Source organism: Pseudopipra pipra, chromosome 5, assembly GCF_036250125.1.
Source record: "Pseudopipra pipra isolate bDixPip1 chromosome 5, bDixPip1.hap1, whole genome shotgun sequence".
NCBI classification, from domain to species: Eukaryota; Metazoa; Chordata; class Aves; order Passeriformes; family Pipridae; genus Pseudopipra; species Pseudopipra pipra.
Genome location: NC_087553.1, coordinates 72644197 through 72664574, shown reverse-complemented (window position 1 = coordinate 72664574; position 20378 = coordinate 72644197). Strand labels below are relative to the sequence as shown.

The window sequence follows — 20378 nt, the reverse complement described above, 5'->3', positions numbered from 1 at the left end:
CCACTGGCAAAATTTGGCACAGGTGGCCAGTGAAGGAGGAAAAGATAAAAACATCATTCTCTGGCATTTAAAGGGATACAGTACATGAGGGAAAACAGTGACTCCTGGGATTCTTGTGCTCTCACTGCTTGTTCTGTATTTGTTTCTGCTTTGGATTTACGTTTGCAATCATTTTGCCTAAGCTAGGCCTTCTGCAGGTGGTGAACCTGCAAGACACCAAAACCATGCAATTTTTCTAAGTAAAATACATTTTTCTCCAGTGCTGCAGTGAGAGAGTCCCTGGGCAAACACCTAATGTTGAGCTCAGAGCAATAAAACTGCAGAAGGGTATTGAGCCCCGTGACTGCAGCAGCACTTGACTCCTTGAGCAGCAGTGAGAAAACAGATTAATCTAATGCAGATGCAGAGAAAAGGTAAATTTGGCTGAGAGAAAGGTGCCCAAAAACCTGCAGCACAGGTGTGGGGATGGATACAGGTGTTGGTCCTCTGTGGAAGGAGGATTTTACCAACTCATAGCCAAAATCTCGCCGTTGGCTTGTTGTGAGTCCAGGCCACAGTGCTGCACATTTTCTTGGAGTGTCAAGTTTGCAACCTGCCTGGATTTCTTCTTCCTATGGCTGCTGTTCACCACAGCTGCTGCATTTCAGCCAGCAACAGTCATTCTTTAAAACAGTCTGCTTTGAGACAAGCAATCTGTGGAGGAAAAAAGGGGGAAAGGGAGAATTTGGTAGCAGCCCAGCTGAGCTGGGGTGGAGGTTATTAAAGAAACATCACCCTCAGATCAAGTTTGGGATGGGAGGTCCATCCCAATGGACCATTGGGAGGTCCGGTGGGACCATTTCCAGTGGTCCCATCCAGCCTGATAGAGCAGGAGCAGGTCTGTATGGCCACTTACCAAAGAGATGCAGGTCATTACCCACCAGAGGAGAGTGATTTCTACCTCTGTGACACTAAGCATTGCCCGAGTTTAGCCAGGGCCATGTAGTAGGATGTATAGTGTCCTACTTGCCCATGTGGTTGGCACCCATTGAGTCCATCCATCCATCCATCCATCCATCCCTCAATCCCTCCATCCATCCATCCATCCATCCCCCTCCATGGTTGCTCACCACTTCCAAGTAGGAGTGTGCTAACTCCTCAAGTTGCTTAAATCCCACTTAAATCACTGGTCCTGGCTTAACGAAGAAGAATAAATTGGTCTTTTAACATCTCTTGACCTTAGCAAAGAGGAAAACCAGGAGTGGATGCAGAAAGATAAAACACCAGTAAGTTTTGTGGGCATCAACTTGAGTCTTGGTTCTTCTCCCAGTTATTTTTTTGGGGCAGTGTCACCCTGTGCACCTCAAAAGAAGCCCAGCTAGCACACCAGCCAGGGCAAGCCTGGAGGATCCCACCAGATTCCTGCATCCTTTGCTTTGGGCTTTTGCCTCCATTTCCAGTTTAAAGTGGTAAAAAACTATCTGCAGCTCCCCAGGTCGAGGCGGGGAAGTGCTGGGGCAGGGATCCTGTTTTCTTGGACCACCAGGTCCCAGCTGGCCACTGGGCCTGGCCCAGAGCCAAAGCACAGCCCCTTCTCTTGTGGACAGGGTTGAATGGAATTGTCTTTCTGACTTCTCTTTGGTGCCTGTGCTTTCTGCCTCTCTGGGATGGGGCTGGGGCACGAAGAGGAAGCGAGAGCAGTGGGTGATTTCCCCTTTGCTTCCAACCCTTTCTTTATTTACATCTCTTTTATGTATTGTTTCTACGTTTAGGGGATATTTTTGCTTTACCTCTTTTGTTGTCAACAAAGTTTTACACCCTATTTATGGGACAGACCCATTTTGTGGCTCACTGGATGCCTGGTCTCTCTCTAGTGATGGTGCAGCCATCACTGAGGATTCAGATTCAAGGCACACAGGTTGATAATAAAACTGAGGAGGTGGGTAGATCAAAACTCCCTCCTGTCTTTGGCACTTGGGGTTTATCTGCCAGATCCCTGTGACGGTGTTTTGCTTCCTTACCTTTCCTTCTCCTGCAGACAGCAGTCAGCCTATAGGAAATATGACTTATCTCCACAAAAGCTCTTTTCCTGCAGATATGATGGAAATGTTCTCTCACAAGCCAAGTGTTTCCTAAAATAATTCATGCTGCTAGTTTCAGTTAAATTCACATCTTAATGGTGTTTCCAGGAATGGGAATGGCTGCTCCCAGAGGCTGATGGGGAAACAAGAGTAGGAACAGTATTTCAGGAGGAGGTCTGCACTTTTATGGAGTGACAGGACAAGGGGGGATGGCTTTAAAATGACAGAGAACAGGATTAGATGAGGTATTAGAAAGAAATTCTTCCCTGTGAGGGTGGTGAGGCCCTGGCACAGGTTGCCCAGAGAAGCTGTGGCTGTCCCATCCCTGTAAGTGTTCAAAGCCAGGTTGGATGGGTCTTGGAGCAACCTGAGATAGTGGAAGGTGTCCTTGCCACAACAGGAGATTGAAACTGTATAATCTTTAAGGTCACTCTCAACCCAAACCATTCTATGATTCTCCTGAAATGGTCAGGTAGTTGTATTAGCAGATCATTACAGGTCCCTTCCAACTGAAATCTCCTCTCCTCTCCTCTCCGACCCTCTCCAACCCTCTCTGACCCTCTCTGACCCTCTCCTTTCCATTCCACGGGACCTCAAATCTGTTGCAGCCTCCCCACTCCAAATCCCACTCCTCGAGTCCTTCTCAAACATAACTCCACCACGCCAGGTCCTGACATGGTGGGGTTAAGTTTTCCCATCAGAAACTTGAGCTTTCATCAGGCCCCTGACACACAACCAGTGCTAATGGGCAGGTTCTGTGAGAGCAAATCCTTTGCTGTTGTGCCGGCACGGAGGAACGAAGCAGATCTCTGGAGAGCAGCATTAGGCTGCAAATCAGATCTTGGAAGTGTGTCTCCTGTTTGGGAGGGTTGGAAATAATGTACAGATGCTTCATGAAGGAAAAAAATAGCATTCTTCTGTACAGTCACCAAATGGAAGACACCCCCCCCTCAAAATCAGGTTGTTGCCTTGACTCCGGACAGATCCATGGATAAAGTGGCTCAGTGCAGCCTGCGGTTCCTGAAAGGTGAAATATTGGTCAAACCTTTCCTGGGGTGAATTTGAGCAAGAGCCCAGAGCTGGTGGTTACCACGTGGAGAAATTACCTCTGCAGCAGTTGATGGAGCTCCTGCAGTGATTACAAGCAGAAAAATAGACCCAAGGTTTTATATTGGTCTAGCAGTGAAAGTACCACCTTTTAGAGCTGTGGGATGTTGCAGAGCTCTCTGCTGTCAGAGGGTTCTCTCTTGTCAGGAAAGCTGTCCTTCAGCTGAATCCCTCACTGAGAAACAGCTTCATCATCTAAGAACTTAAAGTATTCTTCAGAAACCAACCATAGACCTCCTTATGTAGGAAAATGGGAGGTAGTTGTTTGGACTCGATGATCTTGGAGGTTTTTTCCAACCTTAATGATTCTTTGATTCTAAGTGTCACCTAATTTATCATCATCGCTTCAGGGATGTAAGAGACCCTCATAACAGGGCTGGACAAACACACTCGGCACATCCCTTGCTGGCCTCTTGTAAGGGCTGGATCTGCTTCATTTTGGGAATCACTTGCAGGGCTTTGCATAGAAGCTGGTGGACCTGCCATGTGAGAGGGACCTGCCTTCTGGGAACCAGCAGGTCTTGTCCTGCTCACACTTTGAAGTCCTGTGAGTTTGACCACGTTTGTCATGGAGGTTCCTCGGGTCTCCTCCTCACAGTGATACCAGAATGTGGAATTTGATATGAGTTCAGAGAGCACGAGGCAAGCCCCGAGTGAATGACTCAGGGTTTATGGGCAGCGTTTATTTCTACAAATACCTGTTCTGGGTGGAAACCAAGGGCAGCTTCCTTAGTTCACGGTTTATCTTGGCATTTTTACTTTTCCGCAGGTGCCAGCTGTGAGGATGATCCAGCTCCTGCAGGTCCAGACGGAAGTGACACCATCACCACGACCACAGGCACCAGCAAGGCACAAGTGACCACCCCTACAAGCAGTGCAGGAGACACACCACCCGAGCCTAAGTCACCTACCACAGTTCAAACGACCACCACAACAGCCAAGCCAGAAACCCCTGCACCCTCTGCCACATCACCCACCGCTGCTCAAGGCACCACCACTGCAAGCACTCCGAGAACCACCCCATCCACCCCTGCATCATCACCTACCACAGTGCAAGGGGCCACCACCACCGCCAAACAGGGAAACCCAACACCTGCCCCCACCACATCAGCCCCCAGCTCCCAGCAGGCCGGCTCTGCAGCCAGCTCTGGAGCATCCACAGCCAGCCCTGCTGCAGCCCCCGCTGCTGCCGAGCAGCAGACCAGTCCTACGGGCAGTTCGGGAAGCTTGGGGACCACCACCACTGCAAACCCTGTCCTCACTCATGTGAGCAGCCCTCCAGCCACCCAAGGAGGTTTAGGGGCTGCTGCCACATCCAGGTCAGATGCTCAGGGAGGCCAGCCTCCGGATCATTTGGCCAGTACCACTGAGAGCACCGGAGTCCTGAGCAGCAGTTCTGCCCTTGGCCCCAAGGACCATGCCCCTTTTTCTACACATGTCACCAAGCAGCCTCATTCTTCTTCCAGTTCTCCAGCCCAGGACCTTGCCTCTTCCACCAGACCTGGAAGCACCAACCCTTCTGTTACCTCTTTAAGTGGATCTCTGCCCCTCCCCACCAGTAAAACATCTCCAACTTCACCACCTGGCAGCATCCACAAGAGCCCAGAGGCAGCCACCACACTGACTCCTGGAGCAGGTACTGGAAGATGAGAACCTTGATTTCTTGTGCTGGGAGGCCCTTTTGTGGTCTTTCCCTTTGTCTACCCTGAATACCTCCTGTCATTACGGGGTGTCATCACCTCGTGTCATTTTAGGACTTCCCAGCCTAGTTGTCTCTGTGACATCCTTGCATTTAGGTCCCTGTTGCCGTCGGCGGAGGTCGAGTCAGTGCAGTCAGTGAAACTCAAGGCAAGAATCAACTGGCAAAGCATTGACAGTGGCTTTTGGATGGACTAAACAGTGCCCAGGGCACCATCAACTGCAGTGACTCGATCTCCAGTGACAGCAGACGGGGGCCAGCAGCGATGGGTTCAGGGGTGGGGACCGACGCTGCAGAGCTGGTGAAACAGTCTGACAGCACCCGGAATGTTGAGTGTAGGAGATCCCTAGTACAGCTGACAGCTTAGTGAAGGCTGTCTGGGCATGCACAGCAAATGAGCTTTAGATGACTAAGGAGATTTTGTGGCTAAACTCTGAGTCTGCAACCTCTAAAAGAGTCTGAGCACTTGGGGAGGACATTCTTCACTGCTGCGGGAGGGGTTTGGCTGCTGACTTCTGTCTAAGCAGCATTAGGAGTGTCCATGTGGTGTTCAGGATCTTGCTGAACACCATTAATATGTTTTATCTAGATCTCTGGAGCTTTACAGAGTCATGTTAGTTACAAATGCCTTGCTGGGGCACAGTTTAGTGTCCCCCTTGGCATTTTCTCTGGTAGCATTCCCAGGGAAGGAGTCACCCTGTGGGAGTGTGAGAGCTCCATGGAGCCTTCCAGATTTGGCTGGGATTGTGGGTTCAGCTCCCATTTGGCTCTGAATAAAAGCTATGATGACACTGAAGCCCTTCATCATTTTCCCCTGGAGAGTGTCATTCTTGAACCAATTTCCAGTTACCTGGAATAAAGAAGCCACTGTAAAACCATCTCCATCCCCTTCAGCTGTTGGCATCACTGAATGGGCCAAGGTCTTAATCCAAGACCATCTTCACTGGATTTGCCTAAGTCATGTTTTGAGCATTTTAGCAGCCATAAGGAGGTGAAATGAGTATCACCATGAAGAATGTTTCATTCCCCTCCTGCTCCACAGGACTGCTCTTCATTAAAGGATGATATATGAAAACATGTTAATTCAAATTTGACCTCAGGCATTAAGCCTGAAGAGGTCTAAAAAACCCTTTATATTTAATAACTAGGTGAGGGAATGTAAGAGAAACAGATGGCTTTGGAATTAATTCTCTCCTGGAGCCTTCAGAATGTGTCTGGGAGAGAAATATCCCTCATCTTTTCTGTGGAAGAGGCAGGAGTCCCAAAAGCAAACAGGCTGTGAACATCCTGTGGCATTTTATTTCTCTTTGTCATCATCTAAGGCTCAATTAGGAACCCAGGGATGAAGATCCATGTCTTCAAAGGGAACAGGGGAGGCAGGAGGCTGCTATGCTCCTTGCACTGCTCCCATTGCACACATAATTCTAAGATGCTCCAGACCTTTACAAAATCTTCTGAGGTCCCTCAGATCTGAGACACCTGCATGAGGGTGGTAGACATGGGGCTTGTGCCCTTCTGGAGTAACAGGCAGGCAGGACACCCCAGGCTGTCTCACTTAGCACCAGGCACTACTTCTAAACATGTCTCCCTGGACTTCTTCCATGGAGGTGCAGCCAACAGAGGCTGTGGCACTTCATCCCCTCCTAATGGAGGTGGTTGGGAGATTTTGGGTAGCTAGGTCTGCCTCTGTTGAGGAAACCTTCACAGAAGACACCCCAGATCAAGTGAAATGAATGTCATCCCATACTTATTTTTTAGGGGATTACCCAGCTACCCACACACAGCCATCACAGCCTTTGGGTTCAGCTCTCCAGAACGCTCTGATGGGTTTCAGCAGCAGAAAGTAAAATCAGGAATTATATTCTTTCCATATCGAAGTTAATCTAAAAAAATATAAATAAATTAAAAGGAGTAACCCAAAGCCTCTCCAAGCTTTGACACAATGATCCTCAAGGCAGGGCTAGAGCTGAAAGCTTATTTTCAGCTGATCCCTAACAGAGCTGTGTCAGCTGTATCCTCTGTACTGTAACAGTGTCTCCCTGCTTGTTTTTTTTTTGGTGCATGTAGAGGACTCAGACCAGAGAAGCCACGATGTTGGACCTACATCAGCCAAACCCACCAGTGCCTCCCGGGGCCCTGACAGTGCCCAGCCATCCCCCCCAGCCCCAGGGGACCACACAGTGCCCAGCAGTCCTGGCCACCAGCACCTGAACACTTCTTTCCAAAATGAGGTAATGACACCTGTGGGAAGGTGGGCACTCTGGAGTACCTGTAAAGGTCATTTAGTCCCATCCCTTTCTCCTGTAGCTTTCCAGTGAAGAGACACAGAGGATGGAGGTGAAGGGGAGCATGTCCAGAGAAGGGAAAGGAGCTGGGGAAGGGTCTGGAGTACAAGTCTGATGAGGAGCAGCTGAGGGAGCTGGGGGGGCTCAGCCTGGAGAAAAGAAGGCTCAGGGGGCACCTTCTTGCTCTCTACAACTCCCTGACAAGAGGTTTTAGTGATGTGGGGGCTGGTAATAAGTGACAGGATGAGAGGAAATGGCCTCAAGTTGTGTAAGGGGAGGTTTAGATTGGATATTGGGTAAAAAAATTCTCTCTGAAAGGGTGGTCAGGCTTTGGAACACCCTGCCCAGGGCTGTGGTGGAGTCCCCATCCCTGGAGGGATTTAAAAGCACTTGGGGATGTGGCACTTGGGGAGATGGTTTAGTGGTGGCCTTGGCAGTGCTGGGGGAATGGTTGGACTGGATGATCTTAGAAGGCTTTTCCAACCTAAATGATTCAATGATTCTGAGATTATGGTCTGGGTGTTGAACAGGGAAAGAGTGAAATTTGGGAATGAGGGAAGCATTATGGAGAGCAGAAGCTGCCTTGGTGTGAATTTGGACTTGATGAGAGGGCAAAGATCACAACTCAGCATAAACAGCACATGGATGATACCAGCAGAAGGTGGTTTGGGAACTTTGGGGGGTCTCAAAACACAATTCAGGATAACCAAAGTGCTGGGAAGGAGATCCTGTTTCTGGATGATCATCTTTTGTGGGGCTGGGCTGCATCACAGTTTGCTGGCATGGATCTTCCTACTCCCCATGCAATTCCTGCTTTACCCCATACTGCAAATCCTAGGCCTGGTCTGGGAAGGGCATTAGCAAACATTCCATGGACAGTTGTGTCAGTCATCTGTGAAAACCCTTTCCACATATAAAGGGCTGAGTGAAGGGCTCCTGGGCCTGTCTCGTGTCCATAAAATGGAGCAGAGCTTTTGCTGGGATATCTCCTGGCTTGGGGCAATTAAATCAGGGACCAACTGTCCTTCCAACCTTTCCCAGCCGTTGAGAGTTGCTTTTCTTCTGTCTTTCCAGGTCATCTGCAAAGATGCTAAAGGTGCACCTGTAGAGGTGCAAAACAACGGGCTCACCATGTATCTGAAAGAAGCCAAAACCTGTGTAAGTACCACCTTTTTGGACTTCCATGGAGGATTAGCAGCTGAGTTGTGAGGGGAGATCAGCTGCTGCTCTGAGCACGTGAGAAAATGCTCAGAAATAAGAGTAATTTCATCCAAATAAGATGTGACCAATGTAAGGTGGTGAATGCAAACCCACGCTCAGCAGTGTCAGCCAGCGGGGGATGTTGCAGGAGGAGAAGAGGCCCATGTGGTTTTCCTCAAGCTGAAGGACAAACTGAGGCCACAGAGGTCTTACAAAAAAGTTAAATGGGAAATTTTAAAGGGTAAATCTTTCCCTGCACAAATCCTGACAGAAGAACTTTTTGCCTTAACTGAGGGGCAGAAATTTTGTTCCAAAACGTAAGAAAGGAATGTGGTGTTGCTCCAGAGTTGTTGTGTAGTTGGTGAGACCTTGCAACCTCACACTGGGTTAGGGCAGCATCCGACTGTAGAGCAACTGGGAAGCACTGGAACCTGGAGTTTGGGACTCACTGTGCTCCTTGATGCTGTATCAGCTCTCACAGAACCCTAAAGTGAGAGCAAAAAACTCCATTTCATTTGTTTTGGACCCTGTACAAGACCAGGTAGTAGCAAAATGTAGTGCCAAGGCTGGGGACAGGCAAGCCCAACACAAGTCTGCACACCAAGACCCCTTTTGATGGGTCTGCTGGTGTTCCTGAGGGATATTCACCTTCAAAGTGGTTCTTGTGGAAACTGTGAGTCTCCTGTACTAGGGAAGATGCAAAATACTGATAACTTCTAAATAGGATGAAGTTTTAGGCTGATGATAAAGGGGAAGAGACGCCATTTGGCTGGTGAGGTCCTGACAGGACACACCCGAGCTGTTGGGTGGGGCTCAGGGGTGGGTTTTGGCATTATAATGCCCTGATTTCTGACAGTCTAAGCATCAGAAAACTGGCATTTCAGGGATGTGGTCACAGGCTGTGCCATGGGCAGGGACACCTTCCACTAGCTTGGGTTGCTCCAAGCCCTGTCCAGCTTGGGCTTGGACTCTTCCAGGGATGGGGCAGCCACAACTTCTCTGGGCAACCTGTGCCAGGGCCTCACCAACCTCACAGCCAAGAATTTCTTACTAACATCTAATCTAAATCTCTCCTCTTTTAATTTAAAACAATTCCCCCTTGTCCTATGACTCTCTTCACCAAGTGAAGCCACACTGTTCATAAAACCCCTTGAGACACAGGCTGAGACGAGCACAGTCATTCCTGCTGACCACAGCAGCTCTGGAAATTCCCTGTGCCTTGGTGGTGGCCCTGCCTGGCAGCCCTGGAGAGGGCTTGGACCTCCTGACAGCACCCACGGTGCTCCTGGAGGAGGGGAAGCACCTGCTTCTGCTGCCATCTCATGGTCATCACCTTCTTACTTGGGCTGCTGCTGGCTGAAAGTGCTCCTTGCCCACACACCCAGAGAAGTGATGGTGCTCTCAGTGTTGCTGTCAACACTGAGGATGACTCCAAGGGGGGACCTTATTACCACGATGCCCCAGTTTCTCCTGGGACCACCCCTTTCCCCCTGCAGTGTTTGGACGTGGCTGCAGGTTTCATGCTGGGAAAGCTTCTTGCCAAATTTTATACTGAATATAGAAAAAAAATATTTAAAGAGATTGACAAAACCCAGTTTTGGAGCCTGAGATCAGTTATGACTGTGCTGGTGTTTAATGCTTCCCTCTTCCTTGTGGGTACAGCTATGGAGCCGCTGTCCTTCCCATGGCTTTGCTGGAGGTTTTTTGGAAGCACTGGTGAGTTAGGGAGTGGGCAAACATCTCAGCTTGGCCTCATCCATCACTCCTCTGTGCCCACTCCATCGGGCAATGGAGTGTTGGAGCTGGTGAGCAGCGAGTCTGTCGTCCCTTTCCCTTTGATTCCTCTGGTCTTAATAATGAGCTGAATCACTGTTAGTACAAAATGCCAATTATGCCTCAAAACAGCCACAGAAAGGCTCCAAGGGTGCATCCTCCCACAGCAGCGCCCTCCTGGGCTGCCAAAACAACTCCCATCAACCTTCCACTCGTTGGATTCCTGAAAATTGCGACCGGTTTTGTGCCTCCTCAGCGGAGCAGATAACAGAGAAATGGCACTATGCAGCTTCCCTGCTTTGTAGGCCCTGGTAAACATGTCCCCAGCCAAATCCTGACAGCAAAGTGAAAAAATCCTTTGCGTTTCACAGCCCGTGGGAAAACAGGAAAGTGTGTGCTATAAGGAGAAGTGGCTCCAGAAACGGCTCCAATCCTGAGCCAGAGTTGGGGCGGCGTTGTGCTGAAAATTCAGATCCAACAAGAAGCCAGGGGAGCATCGAGGGCAATGTGGGGGACCAGTGGTGGGGGACGTGTCCAGATCACACGTGGCAAGGGAGAAGGCACTGTGCAGCCACTCACCCCATGGCTGGGCTCGTGGGGCAGCAACATTGATGCAAAGACCCCAACAAACAGTTGGGACTGAACCCAGGAATTGTGGACGTTTCGCCCCATCACACCTCAGTTTCTCCAGTAAATTTAAAAATAAAAAGGAACTCAAACTGTAAATAATAAACAAAAGCCAAATATACAGTTGGTACCACTTTGTGGATCGAATATATTTTATGGGCTGGTTGGTTCCCTGCATCCTTCCTCTTCAGGTGATGCTTTGAACCAGCCCTGAACAGTTTGGTCCATGTATCCCCCACCCTCTCCTTCTCCTTCCTTCGATTAGAGCAGAATCTTAATGGTTTTTTTAATAAGGCTTATTAGCTTGATGCTTCACATTCCACAGGATGCCTTTTCCCAAGAACTGGCTGTCAAGTATTTTCAGTTGGGTTTTTGTTGGCTGCTTAAGTAACTCCCTCCTTGGAAGAGATGGATGTACGGATGGGTGGATGTACAGATGGGTGTTCTGCTCCTCATCCCAACCCCAAAATGAGTCAGGTGAAGCAAGAGGTGATGATGTCAGAGGTGGCTGGTGCAGCCCGAGCTGTGGTTGTGCCACATGACCCTGTGGCCACTTCCCAGGGAGTCACTGGTCCTCCTCCATCGTGTCCCCACCGGGTTGTGGATGTGCCCAGGGAGCTGAGTTGGTGGATGCTTGGGAGAACCTGCTGCAGTGGGGGTTGCAAAAGCAACAGCAGGAACACCTGACCTTTACTGAGGGAATTTCTGTGTGACACCCACCAGTCTGGGCACAGCAGGACATTGCCCGGAGCAGGTGGAGGGACCCCCTGACCGAGGAGGGTCGTGGTCCCCCTCGCCCTGTCCAGCTGGCGGGGCTGGTTTGTTGACTCAAGTGCTGTTACCTCATTCGGGGATGTTGGTTTTAGGTCCCCGCCAGTGTGGGAACCGGATCCGAGCTGCTCGGCAGCGCCTCTCAACTCCGGCCAAGGAATGCGAGCGGGGAGGGGAGAGCTGCCAGGGCATCCCTGCCGGCTCAGCGGCCTTACCCTGCCCCTCTCCAAGCCTGGAAAGGGTCAGTCCCTCCAGTTCAGCCTCGGAAGGGGTTTGGGCGCTGCTCACCAGCCGGCAGTGAAGTGGTTTTGGTGCTCAGTTGTGTTTTAGCCTCGCATCCAATTTCCTTTCCCACCCAAGAAAAAAACATTTTAAAAGCTTTTTTTTTTTTTCCCCCACAGAGTGGTAGGGAGAGAAGTGGGTTATTAAGGGCTGGGGGAAAGCAGAGCTGCGGGGGAAGGAGGATGCAGGGAGGCAGCAGAGGCTTTCCCTGCCTCTGCCGAGCAGAAAGCGCTGCACAGCCAGGGATTGATAAACCTCAGGACATTCCAGGCGTAGGAGCAACACCCAGCGTCCAGACGTGATAAAACCACCGCCACGACCAAGCCACAGCCCCCTCCTCCCTGTCCTGTTGGGGACCAGCTTTCTAGGGAATGCCACCTCCTCTTGCTGCCCCGGGGGCAGGTTTCCCATGCAGCTCTTTTCCCAGGAGCGCACCCGGGATGGTACAACTCTCGAGAGGCCCGAGGGAAGTTTCTCCCGGTGCGAAGTGAAAGGACAGGCGAGGTTCCCGGGGACAGCGAGTGCTGAGCTCACCCTCGCACTGTACCCGGGGCCGGCCTTCCGCCCCGGCAAGTGCATCCTGTCTCCACTGACTGCTTCCCAAATATTTAGATAAGATGGGGTGAGATTAGGTGCCTTCCTCAGCCGGGCAGCTCCCATCCTTGTGGTGCAGCAGGCGGGATGCTGCCGGCTGCCGGTGGTGTTGGAGAGGGAGGGGAAGGTTTTGGGGGGAATGGAGCTGGCAGGAGCAGAGCCTTTCCCATCCAGCCACCTTGTTTCAGCACGGATTGAGGAGTTTTACACACAGGACTCTGCAGGCAAGACCCTGTGCACGAGCACCTGCGCACAAAGGAGCTGTATATGCAGCATGTTCCATATAGGACCTGTGGAGGCCAGGTCTGTGCATGGAATCATAGAACCATTAAGGCTGGAAAAGCCCTCCAAGATCACTGAGTCCAACCACTAACCCAGCACTGTCAAATCCACCACTAAACCATGTCCTTTAGTGCCACATCCACGCTTTGTGATCTGTGCCTGCAGGAGGGTGATGGTCTCTGGTGAGCTCCCAGCTGCTACAAAGCGCTGAGCAGATACAGAAAGCCTCAGGAATATCTTAGAGGGACCATGGGCTCCACCTTTACCACTCCTCCAGTGCTGACCAGGCTACTCCCCCCAGGGACACTCCTGCTTGCCCAGAGAAGCTGTGGATGCTCCATCCCTGGAAGTGTTCAATGCCTGTTTGGATGGGACTTGGAGACACTTGGTCTAGCAAAAAATATCCCTGCCCATAGCAAGGGCGTGAAACTAAATGATTTTTTAAAGTCCCTTCCAACCCAAACCATTCAGTGACCCATAATTCTATCCAAAAGCAAAACACTGTCTCTTGCTCTTCCCCATGGAGAAGTCAGGAAGCTCTAAGGACAGGGACCCGTGTTGGTGAGGACAGATGGTAGAAATGCAGGTGGCAGAAAGGCTGAAGATGCCTGTGGGGGAACAGTGGGGCTGCACAGCCCTGCCCTGCTGCCACTGTGGCCCCTCAGCCTCCCCAGCCCCCCCGCCCTGCTTCCCTCAGGGACCTGCTATTCCTGTAACGCCGAAGGCTGCGGCTCACAGATAAGGCTGGTGCAGGGCCCCGGTGAGGAACTGCGGCCAAGAGCTCGGCTTCTTGTAAAGAAACTACTTTTAAACTTTTCCTGTTCCCTGGGAGGGTCGGCAGCAGCCAGGCAGTGCAAAGGGATGAGGGAAGATCACAGAATCACAGAGGGAATTTGGTTGGAAAAGACCTCTGAGGTAACTGAGTCCAACCTGTGACCGAACACCGCCGTGTCGACTAGACCATGGCACCGAGTGCCACATCCAGTCTTCCCTTGGAGGGGTCATTCTTAGGAGATGGGACATCTCCCATCGCTGTTGAAGGGGAGAGGTGTTCCTGGGCAGTCCCTGGGTGGGGGGACAGTGCTGACCCTCGTTGTCCCCACAGGCTGAGTGGAGGACGGCGAGCGCCAACATCTCCTTCTTCGAGAGCTTGTGCTCGACGGGCCGGCACACGTTCGACGCCAGCAGGGAGAGCTGCACGGTGACACTGCTGTCCCACGAGCCACAGTCCCAGCGCTGGGACGTGCAGGTGGTCCTGCACCGTGAGTATGACCCCGCCCTCCTGCCCGGAGTGGGACAGGATGGGACTGGCACTGGGGACCCTGGCACGGGGATGCAGGTGGAGGCTTGGCAGAACCCTCAGGTCTGGTGGGGCTTGGCCAAGGGGCTCTGTTCCTTGGGCTGCCCCATCCCATTGGCTCAGAAGACTCCAGAAATGAGCTTTTCTCTCCAAGGAAGGCACCAGATCCCTCTCCCATCCACGATGCCTAAAGGCAGGAGACCAGTCTCCAGGATGAAAAATTCCTCCCAAGTGGTTAAAATCCAGTGCCCAGTTCAAATCCTTCCCTAAGGGACCACAGAGGGGAGTTTCTTGCCCATGTCACAGCCCTTTGGGGAAATCCATCTCAGCCCTGGGATGCCCAAATGTTGCTTTAGGACCAGGGTGCCAGGCAGATGGAGACATCCTGCTGCTGTAACATGAAGACAAGGAAGGTCTGAGCTCCATCCCCCCCTTCCTCATCATCAGGGCAACCTAACCATGCATTAGGTGGGGAGTCCAGCCTCCAGCATCTGACCTAAGGCAAGGCAGCCAGGCACTGGGGACTAATCCTGCACTGCTCTGGCATGGCCTGAAGGAGCTGGTAACAGCCCCTCGTTGGCCTCGCTCATAAATCATCCACTGGAGATGCCCCCAACCCCCTGGGGCTGGGGGATGGTGGGGACTGAGGGTTGTCCCCCTTCCAAGAGATCCTGGCTCCTTGTCTGGCTGTGAAGCACCTAAAAGGGTTGGCTTCATGCCCACACATCTCCAGAAAGAGGATAACCCCACAGACCAGAGGATGGTGGCACGACCTTGCCCCCCCCCGCCTTGTGCTCATTGCAGCCTCTTTCTTCCCCCAGTCCCTTTGCACCCTGAAAACATCCTCGAGGAGCTGGAGAGGAAGGACAAGTTAGAGCAGGTAAGGGGGTCCCTGCTCACAGCACAGCTTCCCCAGGGCAGACGTGCCCTGAGGTGCATCAGTGGGTGGGTGGCTCCGGGGCCTGACCTGTCCCTTGTGTGGCAGCTGGGCATCAGCATCGCCAACGTCACCAACGACAAAACGGAGAGGGAGGCGATAATCGACGAGTTCAGCACCCCCCTGATCATCACCATCGTCACCCTGGCCGGCTCCCTGCTGCTCATCGCCGCCATCTACGGCTGCTGCCACCAGCGCTTCTCCCAGAAGAAGGACCAGGTGAGGTGGCAGGGGGTGGGACGGGTGTCCCGAGACCTTTTCATCCCCCTCAGGAGATGGAGGATCACCGGGGTTGCCGTCTCTGCTGGTGGAGACATCCTGGCTCGCCCAGTGGGCACCACCCTCGCTCAAGGGTTGCCCAAGTGCTGTGGGTGCTCCTGAGGGGCAAGAGCTGCTTCTTTGGGGGGGAAAGCAGCCAGGATGAAAAGCAGGAATAGGAGAGGCCGGGCACTCATCCCTGCTGCCACCCAGGGCACAGCACAGCTGGGCAGCACCCTTGGGTCATAATTTTGACAAGAAAGGTTTTCTCAACCCAAAACCCCCCTCCAAAACCACCTATAACCCCACAAAAAAATTCTTGAAATGAGAGTAGTGGGTCTCAGAATAAGCCTGTCCTTATGAGTAGTGGGTGCCCAGAATCACCTCGATGCCTTCCCAGGGATGCCAGGGAGCCCGAGGCTGTGTGCAGGGGGGGAGGGAGGAAGGAGAACATCCACAGGAGGGCATCGACCCTGCACAGCTCAGCCTTTGTAAGAGCTGGGCCAGGGCCAAACCTCAGAGCAGCAGCAGTAGGATTTAAGGAAGAACAGGACATGGAAAACGAAAATAATGTAATTTTTATCTCAGGAAGCAATTTTGGGTGATTTTAGTGCAGCATCCACCTGCAAGGACTGACCATTCCCACACCCTGTGGCACTGGCACCAGGGTTTTCATTGTTCCCAGCTGCTCTTGCTGAGGATTCAGCTCCAGAACAGAGAGAAACAGAAAGGGAGGGGAAAAAAAAAAAAAAGGATAAAATCAAATTATGTAATCAGGGTAAACCACCCTCTCAATGAAGAAGCAAACCCCTGCATCCTACTTCAAGTCATTTCCCCCAAAACCAGTTCATCCTTCCCTAGGGATCCCAATCTTTGCCCCACAGGGATAAGGCAGCCTTTGCTTTAGATGCAGTGTAAAGGAGGTGAACACAGGAGGCAGGAAAGAGCAAACCAACACCAGCATCAGAATTGCCTGTATTTACAAGGCTTGATTTTTTGGGGAAAAAATGGGGGAGGATGCAGGACCTCAACAGATGCTTGACCTGCACTGTGGTCCCCTTGGGTTTTCATCATCCCTTGGATGAAATCTCCCTGACTGGGATGAAAAATATCCCAGCAGAGACAGGGAGCAGTATAATAACTCTTGCCCCATATTGCTCAAAAAACAGGTAGAAAGAGGGTATTTTTAGTGATGGGAATGTGTGTCCCTCAAATATCCTGGTGCAGAGGAACAGGTACCAGTCCCAGTTGGATGTTCCAGAGGTAAATTCCCACCAGGCACCGGGTAAAGCAGCGCCACCAAAGCAAGGGATGCAAGTTCCAAAAATCAAACACATTTCTCCTTCCTGGCTTTGTTTTTGGGTGGTTTATTTTGTTTTCCTCCTGCTTCGTTTCCAAAAATGATTTGAAAGTTTTTTTTTTTTATTTTACTTTTTTTTTTTCTCCAACCCTCCCTCCCCTCCCCTCCCTCCCTTCCCCCCTCCGTTGTTTTCCCTTGGAAATACCCAGCACATCCACCCTGATCTCCCCGGGTTTGATGATGGACATGTGGCCCTGATCTTTAATGTGAGTTCCAACACAGGGGTCGGAGGGGCGGGAGCTGCATCCATAACACCCCCAGCTCTCACCTCCGGCGCTTGGTAGGGTCCAGTAGCTTTTAACAGGACTAAAGCCTACTAAAGCCCAGCTTAAAATCCCCCTTCCCCTTGCTGCATGGCCAGGGGGTGCCTTGCCACGGCGGGAGAAAGCGCTGCCCGAGCATCCATCCATCATTCTGGGGGTTGGACCAGCAATCCCACAGGGAAGCAGCCCCTGGGAGAGCCCAGGTGTGTCCTCTGCTTTCCACTCCACCGTCCCTGCCCACATCTCCCCTGCCGTGAGCGACCCAGGGGACCCCCAGCAGCGCCTCTGCAGCCCCTCTGCCAGTGCCAAGCCCTGCAGTTTTCCTTCATCATCCCTTTCCTTCTCCATGGATTCCCTCCCACGCCTGTCTCCTGACATTTACTAGGAGCACTGTAATAGATCAAGCTGTAAATCGAGGCAGATTTTAACAGGGGTGCCCACTGAGAGCTTTACATTCCCCAGAAAGGGCTCACCAAGGATTGCAGTTCCCCACTGAATCCTTCCAGGGAAGGATGGGGATGAAGGACCCACTAGGAGCCCTGCTGTCCCAAAAAGGGCTGACCAAGGACTGCAGTTCCCCACTGAATCCCTCTAGGGAAGGACAAGGATGAAGGAGCCCAAGTGGATGCAAAATTAGGATAGGTTGGGGGTCTGCCAGGGGATGAAGGGCTGAGTTGGAGCCTGAAGCACATCAAAGGACCAGGGTGATCAAGTGCTTGATTCCATCATTCCCTGCTTGGTTTCCACTGAGCTCCAGGATAAGGAGGGACGATGCTTAGGGAGGGGCAAGAGCCAGCAGCTTCTGCAAGGTGGGAGCTGCCCCTGGGTCAAGGAGGAGAATAATAATAAAACAGCTAAAAAGGGACAGGGTGGGAGAAAGGGGAGGGGAAGAGCGGAGTTGAGTTAGGCAGGCAGGAGTTGGGATGCAGGGTTGGGGCAAGGCAGCAACACTCAACCTCTTTCCAAGGTCCTGAGTGGACCAAGCTGAAGCTGGCAGCTGCTCCTGGAGGTTTTCCACATGTCTCTGGCTGCTCTTTCCTCCCTCCCATCATTAGCAGAGTCTTTCTCTTGCCAGCTCCATGCTATCCCCTCGCTGCCCCCCAGCCTCAACCTCACTGTGAAAGTCCCTATATGTAGTTATATAAATCTATAGGGGCAGCTGTCACAGCTGCCTGGGGGGTGACAGCCCCAAGGTGACATTCACAGTGTGGCCAAGGTGTTTTCCAGTGGGGTTTATGGGTTTTCTTTTCTCGTAGCAGCGCCTGACCGAGGAGCTGCAGACCATGGAGAACGGCTACCATGACAACCCCACGCTGGAGGTGATGGAGACCTCCTCCGAAATGCAGGAGAAGAAGGTGAACCTCAACGGTGAGCTGGGGGACAGCTGGATCGTTCCTCTCGACACCCTCATGAAGGAGGACCTGGAGGAAGAGGAGGACACGCATTTATAGGGTGCAGAACACGATCAAGCAAAAAACGACCACCACTCCCCCCAAAAATCCCCTTAATCCTTCTACACACGCACACACAGCTCCAAAATAAGGCAAAATCCACCCCCCCCCCCCCAAAAAAAACCCCAGAAAATTCCTTAATGGACTAATCATGGCCCCTTGTGCCACCACGTGGGTTGCAGGACGGAAGAGGAAGGGGCATAAGACACCTCTGGGGCACATCAAGTCACGACACTTTGGTGGCCACATCAAGACAAGCATCCTCCACCCCCCACCCACCTACCACACCAGAACTGAACAGCCATGGGCAAACAGGGGGGCTTTGCTCCTGAAGAGCTGCTGGTGTCTCCTCCCATCCCACATCCAACCACGCCAACCGCATCCTCCAGCTACCGAGTGACTCAAAACTGAAGAGAAATAAAGCAAGTAGGATGGGAGAGGGAGCAAATCCAACAGCAAACCAGCAGCTGGCAACTACAGCTCAAAAACCCCTCTGTTTAGTCATCACTCTGCCCTCCCCAACATCCAGGTATGGAGTGGAAAAAGCTGGAAAAGCCTGTTCTTTTTGAATCCAGTTTCCATCCTTTCCCCAGAAATCGCCGGCTAAAACGCACAAGAGCCCCTCGCTGTGCCGTGGGCAGGTGGATGCATCCGGACCCAGCAGGATGGGAGGGATGCAGCAGTGCCAAGTGATGCCCAGCCCTGTCACCCAGGGCTGTGGAACAGATCCTACACCCACGTGGAAACCAAGAGAGGTGCAGCAGCTTCTTGTGTTGATGGGATGAGATAGGGAAGGAGAGGAAAAGGAGTAATTCCTTGAGTTCGTCCCTCTTGGGAAGGGTGTGGAGATCAAGAGCGATGCCAGGCATAATGTTGGGGGTTTCGTGGTGTGGGAGGCCATCTCTGGTGCTGCATTTCCCTACACAATGATCAGTTACCTTCCAGGAATCATGCAGCAGCACCTCATGGCCTTCATCCATCCTGCAGGAGACTGTGGGTGATGTGCCCCACCATGGTTTGTGATTTTTGTGCTCATGTTTTCCTGCCTGAGCAGCAGAAGAGGTAAAGGAGCAGCAGAAACACGAGCCAGGCAGCCTGGTGGCATTCAGGCTTTTCCACCTGTACAGCCCTTGGTGTTTCTTCCCCTTGAGGTTTGTAAGCTCAGCCCAAGCTCTGAAGCTCTTCCTCACAAGCCAGTAAACTAACAGAGACCTGCAAAGCAACTTCCAGCACAGCAGCAAGGCTGGGACTGAGATTTGTCCTGCAGCCCTTGGTTTGTCATCCAGGTCTCCCTCTGCTCAAGTCTACAGAGGGGAAAAGAAACCCATGGCTGGACTGAGGCTGTTTCTGGTTTTCTGTTCCCCATCACAGCTCCTGAGTGGCTCTAAAAGGATGGGGAGAGTTTCACACCTTTGCACTGGTGCCAGTGAAGCAGCTCAGCACTGGCAGAGTCAGGGACCCATCCTCCAGCACACGGGAAAGAGAGGAGAGGACCAGAAGGTCACCTAGGTGAGCACACCTCCCACCAGGAGGATGGTGGTTGTCCCAAGCCCCCTGCAAACCAGAGGAGCTGCAGGGAAGAGCAGTGTCCAAGCACTGCTCTCCCTCTCCCATTTGCCATCAACTGTGTACTCATCATGTGCACAACAGGGAGATTTCCTTCGGGCTCTGCTACCAAGTCAACACAATTGGGATCCGCTCCCATGGCTGCCCTGAATGAGGGGAAAAGCACAGCCAAGCAATGGAAAGCTTGGAGAAATCAGGTCGAGTTGGTCCTTGGGAGTACTCAGGAAGCAGAGGGTCGGGGTGGTTCTCTCAGCCCCAGGACAGGCAGAAGACACAAGAGGCTCTTCCCCCTTCTCCCCTGCACCGAAGGGCAGAGTCTGAAGTGTTCAAAACCTTTCTATTTTTGTATGTAAATATTCCTGCTATTCATTAGCGATGTATCCTGCACACCTCACTTACCCGTGCACTGCACTATGGGGAAGTCATTTTGGAGGGGAGGGGAAATAAAAGCTAAAATAAATACCAAAAAAAAAAAAAAAAAAAAAAAAGAAAAGAAAGGAAAAGCTAAAGGCCAGCCTGGTAGGGCATCAGAATTTGACAGGAAGCAGGAAAACACCTCTCGC

At 51.9% G+C, this 20378-nt stretch overlaps 1 protein-coding gene across 4 annotated transcripts in view; it reads left to right on the top strand.

Annotated features, from left to right (window-relative positions):
* Positions 1–18357, top strand: part of PODXL (podocalyxin like) — a 43854-nt gene extending 25497 nt beyond the window's left edge. The window contains exons 2-9 of one of the 4 annotated variants that reach the window (XM_064656584.1): positions 3937–4803; positions 6934–7097; positions 8226–8309; positions 13786–13942; positions 14802–14860; positions 14966–15136; positions 16685–16741; positions 18058–18357. In XM_064656584.1, the coding sequence (XP_064512654.1) occupies positions 3937–4803; positions 6934–7097; positions 8226–8309; positions 13786–13942; positions 14802–14860; positions 14966–15136; positions 16685–16741; positions 18058–18249 (1751 nt within the window). In that variant the 3' untranslated portion in view covers positions 18250–18357. Of the gene's footprint in view, positions 1–3936; positions 4804–6933; positions 7098–8225; positions 8310–13785; positions 13943–14801; positions 14861–14965; positions 15137–16684; positions 16742–18054 lie in introns of all 4 variants that reach the window. The other 3 variants (XM_064656582.1, XM_064656586.1, XM_064656585.1) reach the window with 3 other exon arrangements.
* Positions 18358–20378: the final 2021 nt, after the last annotated feature.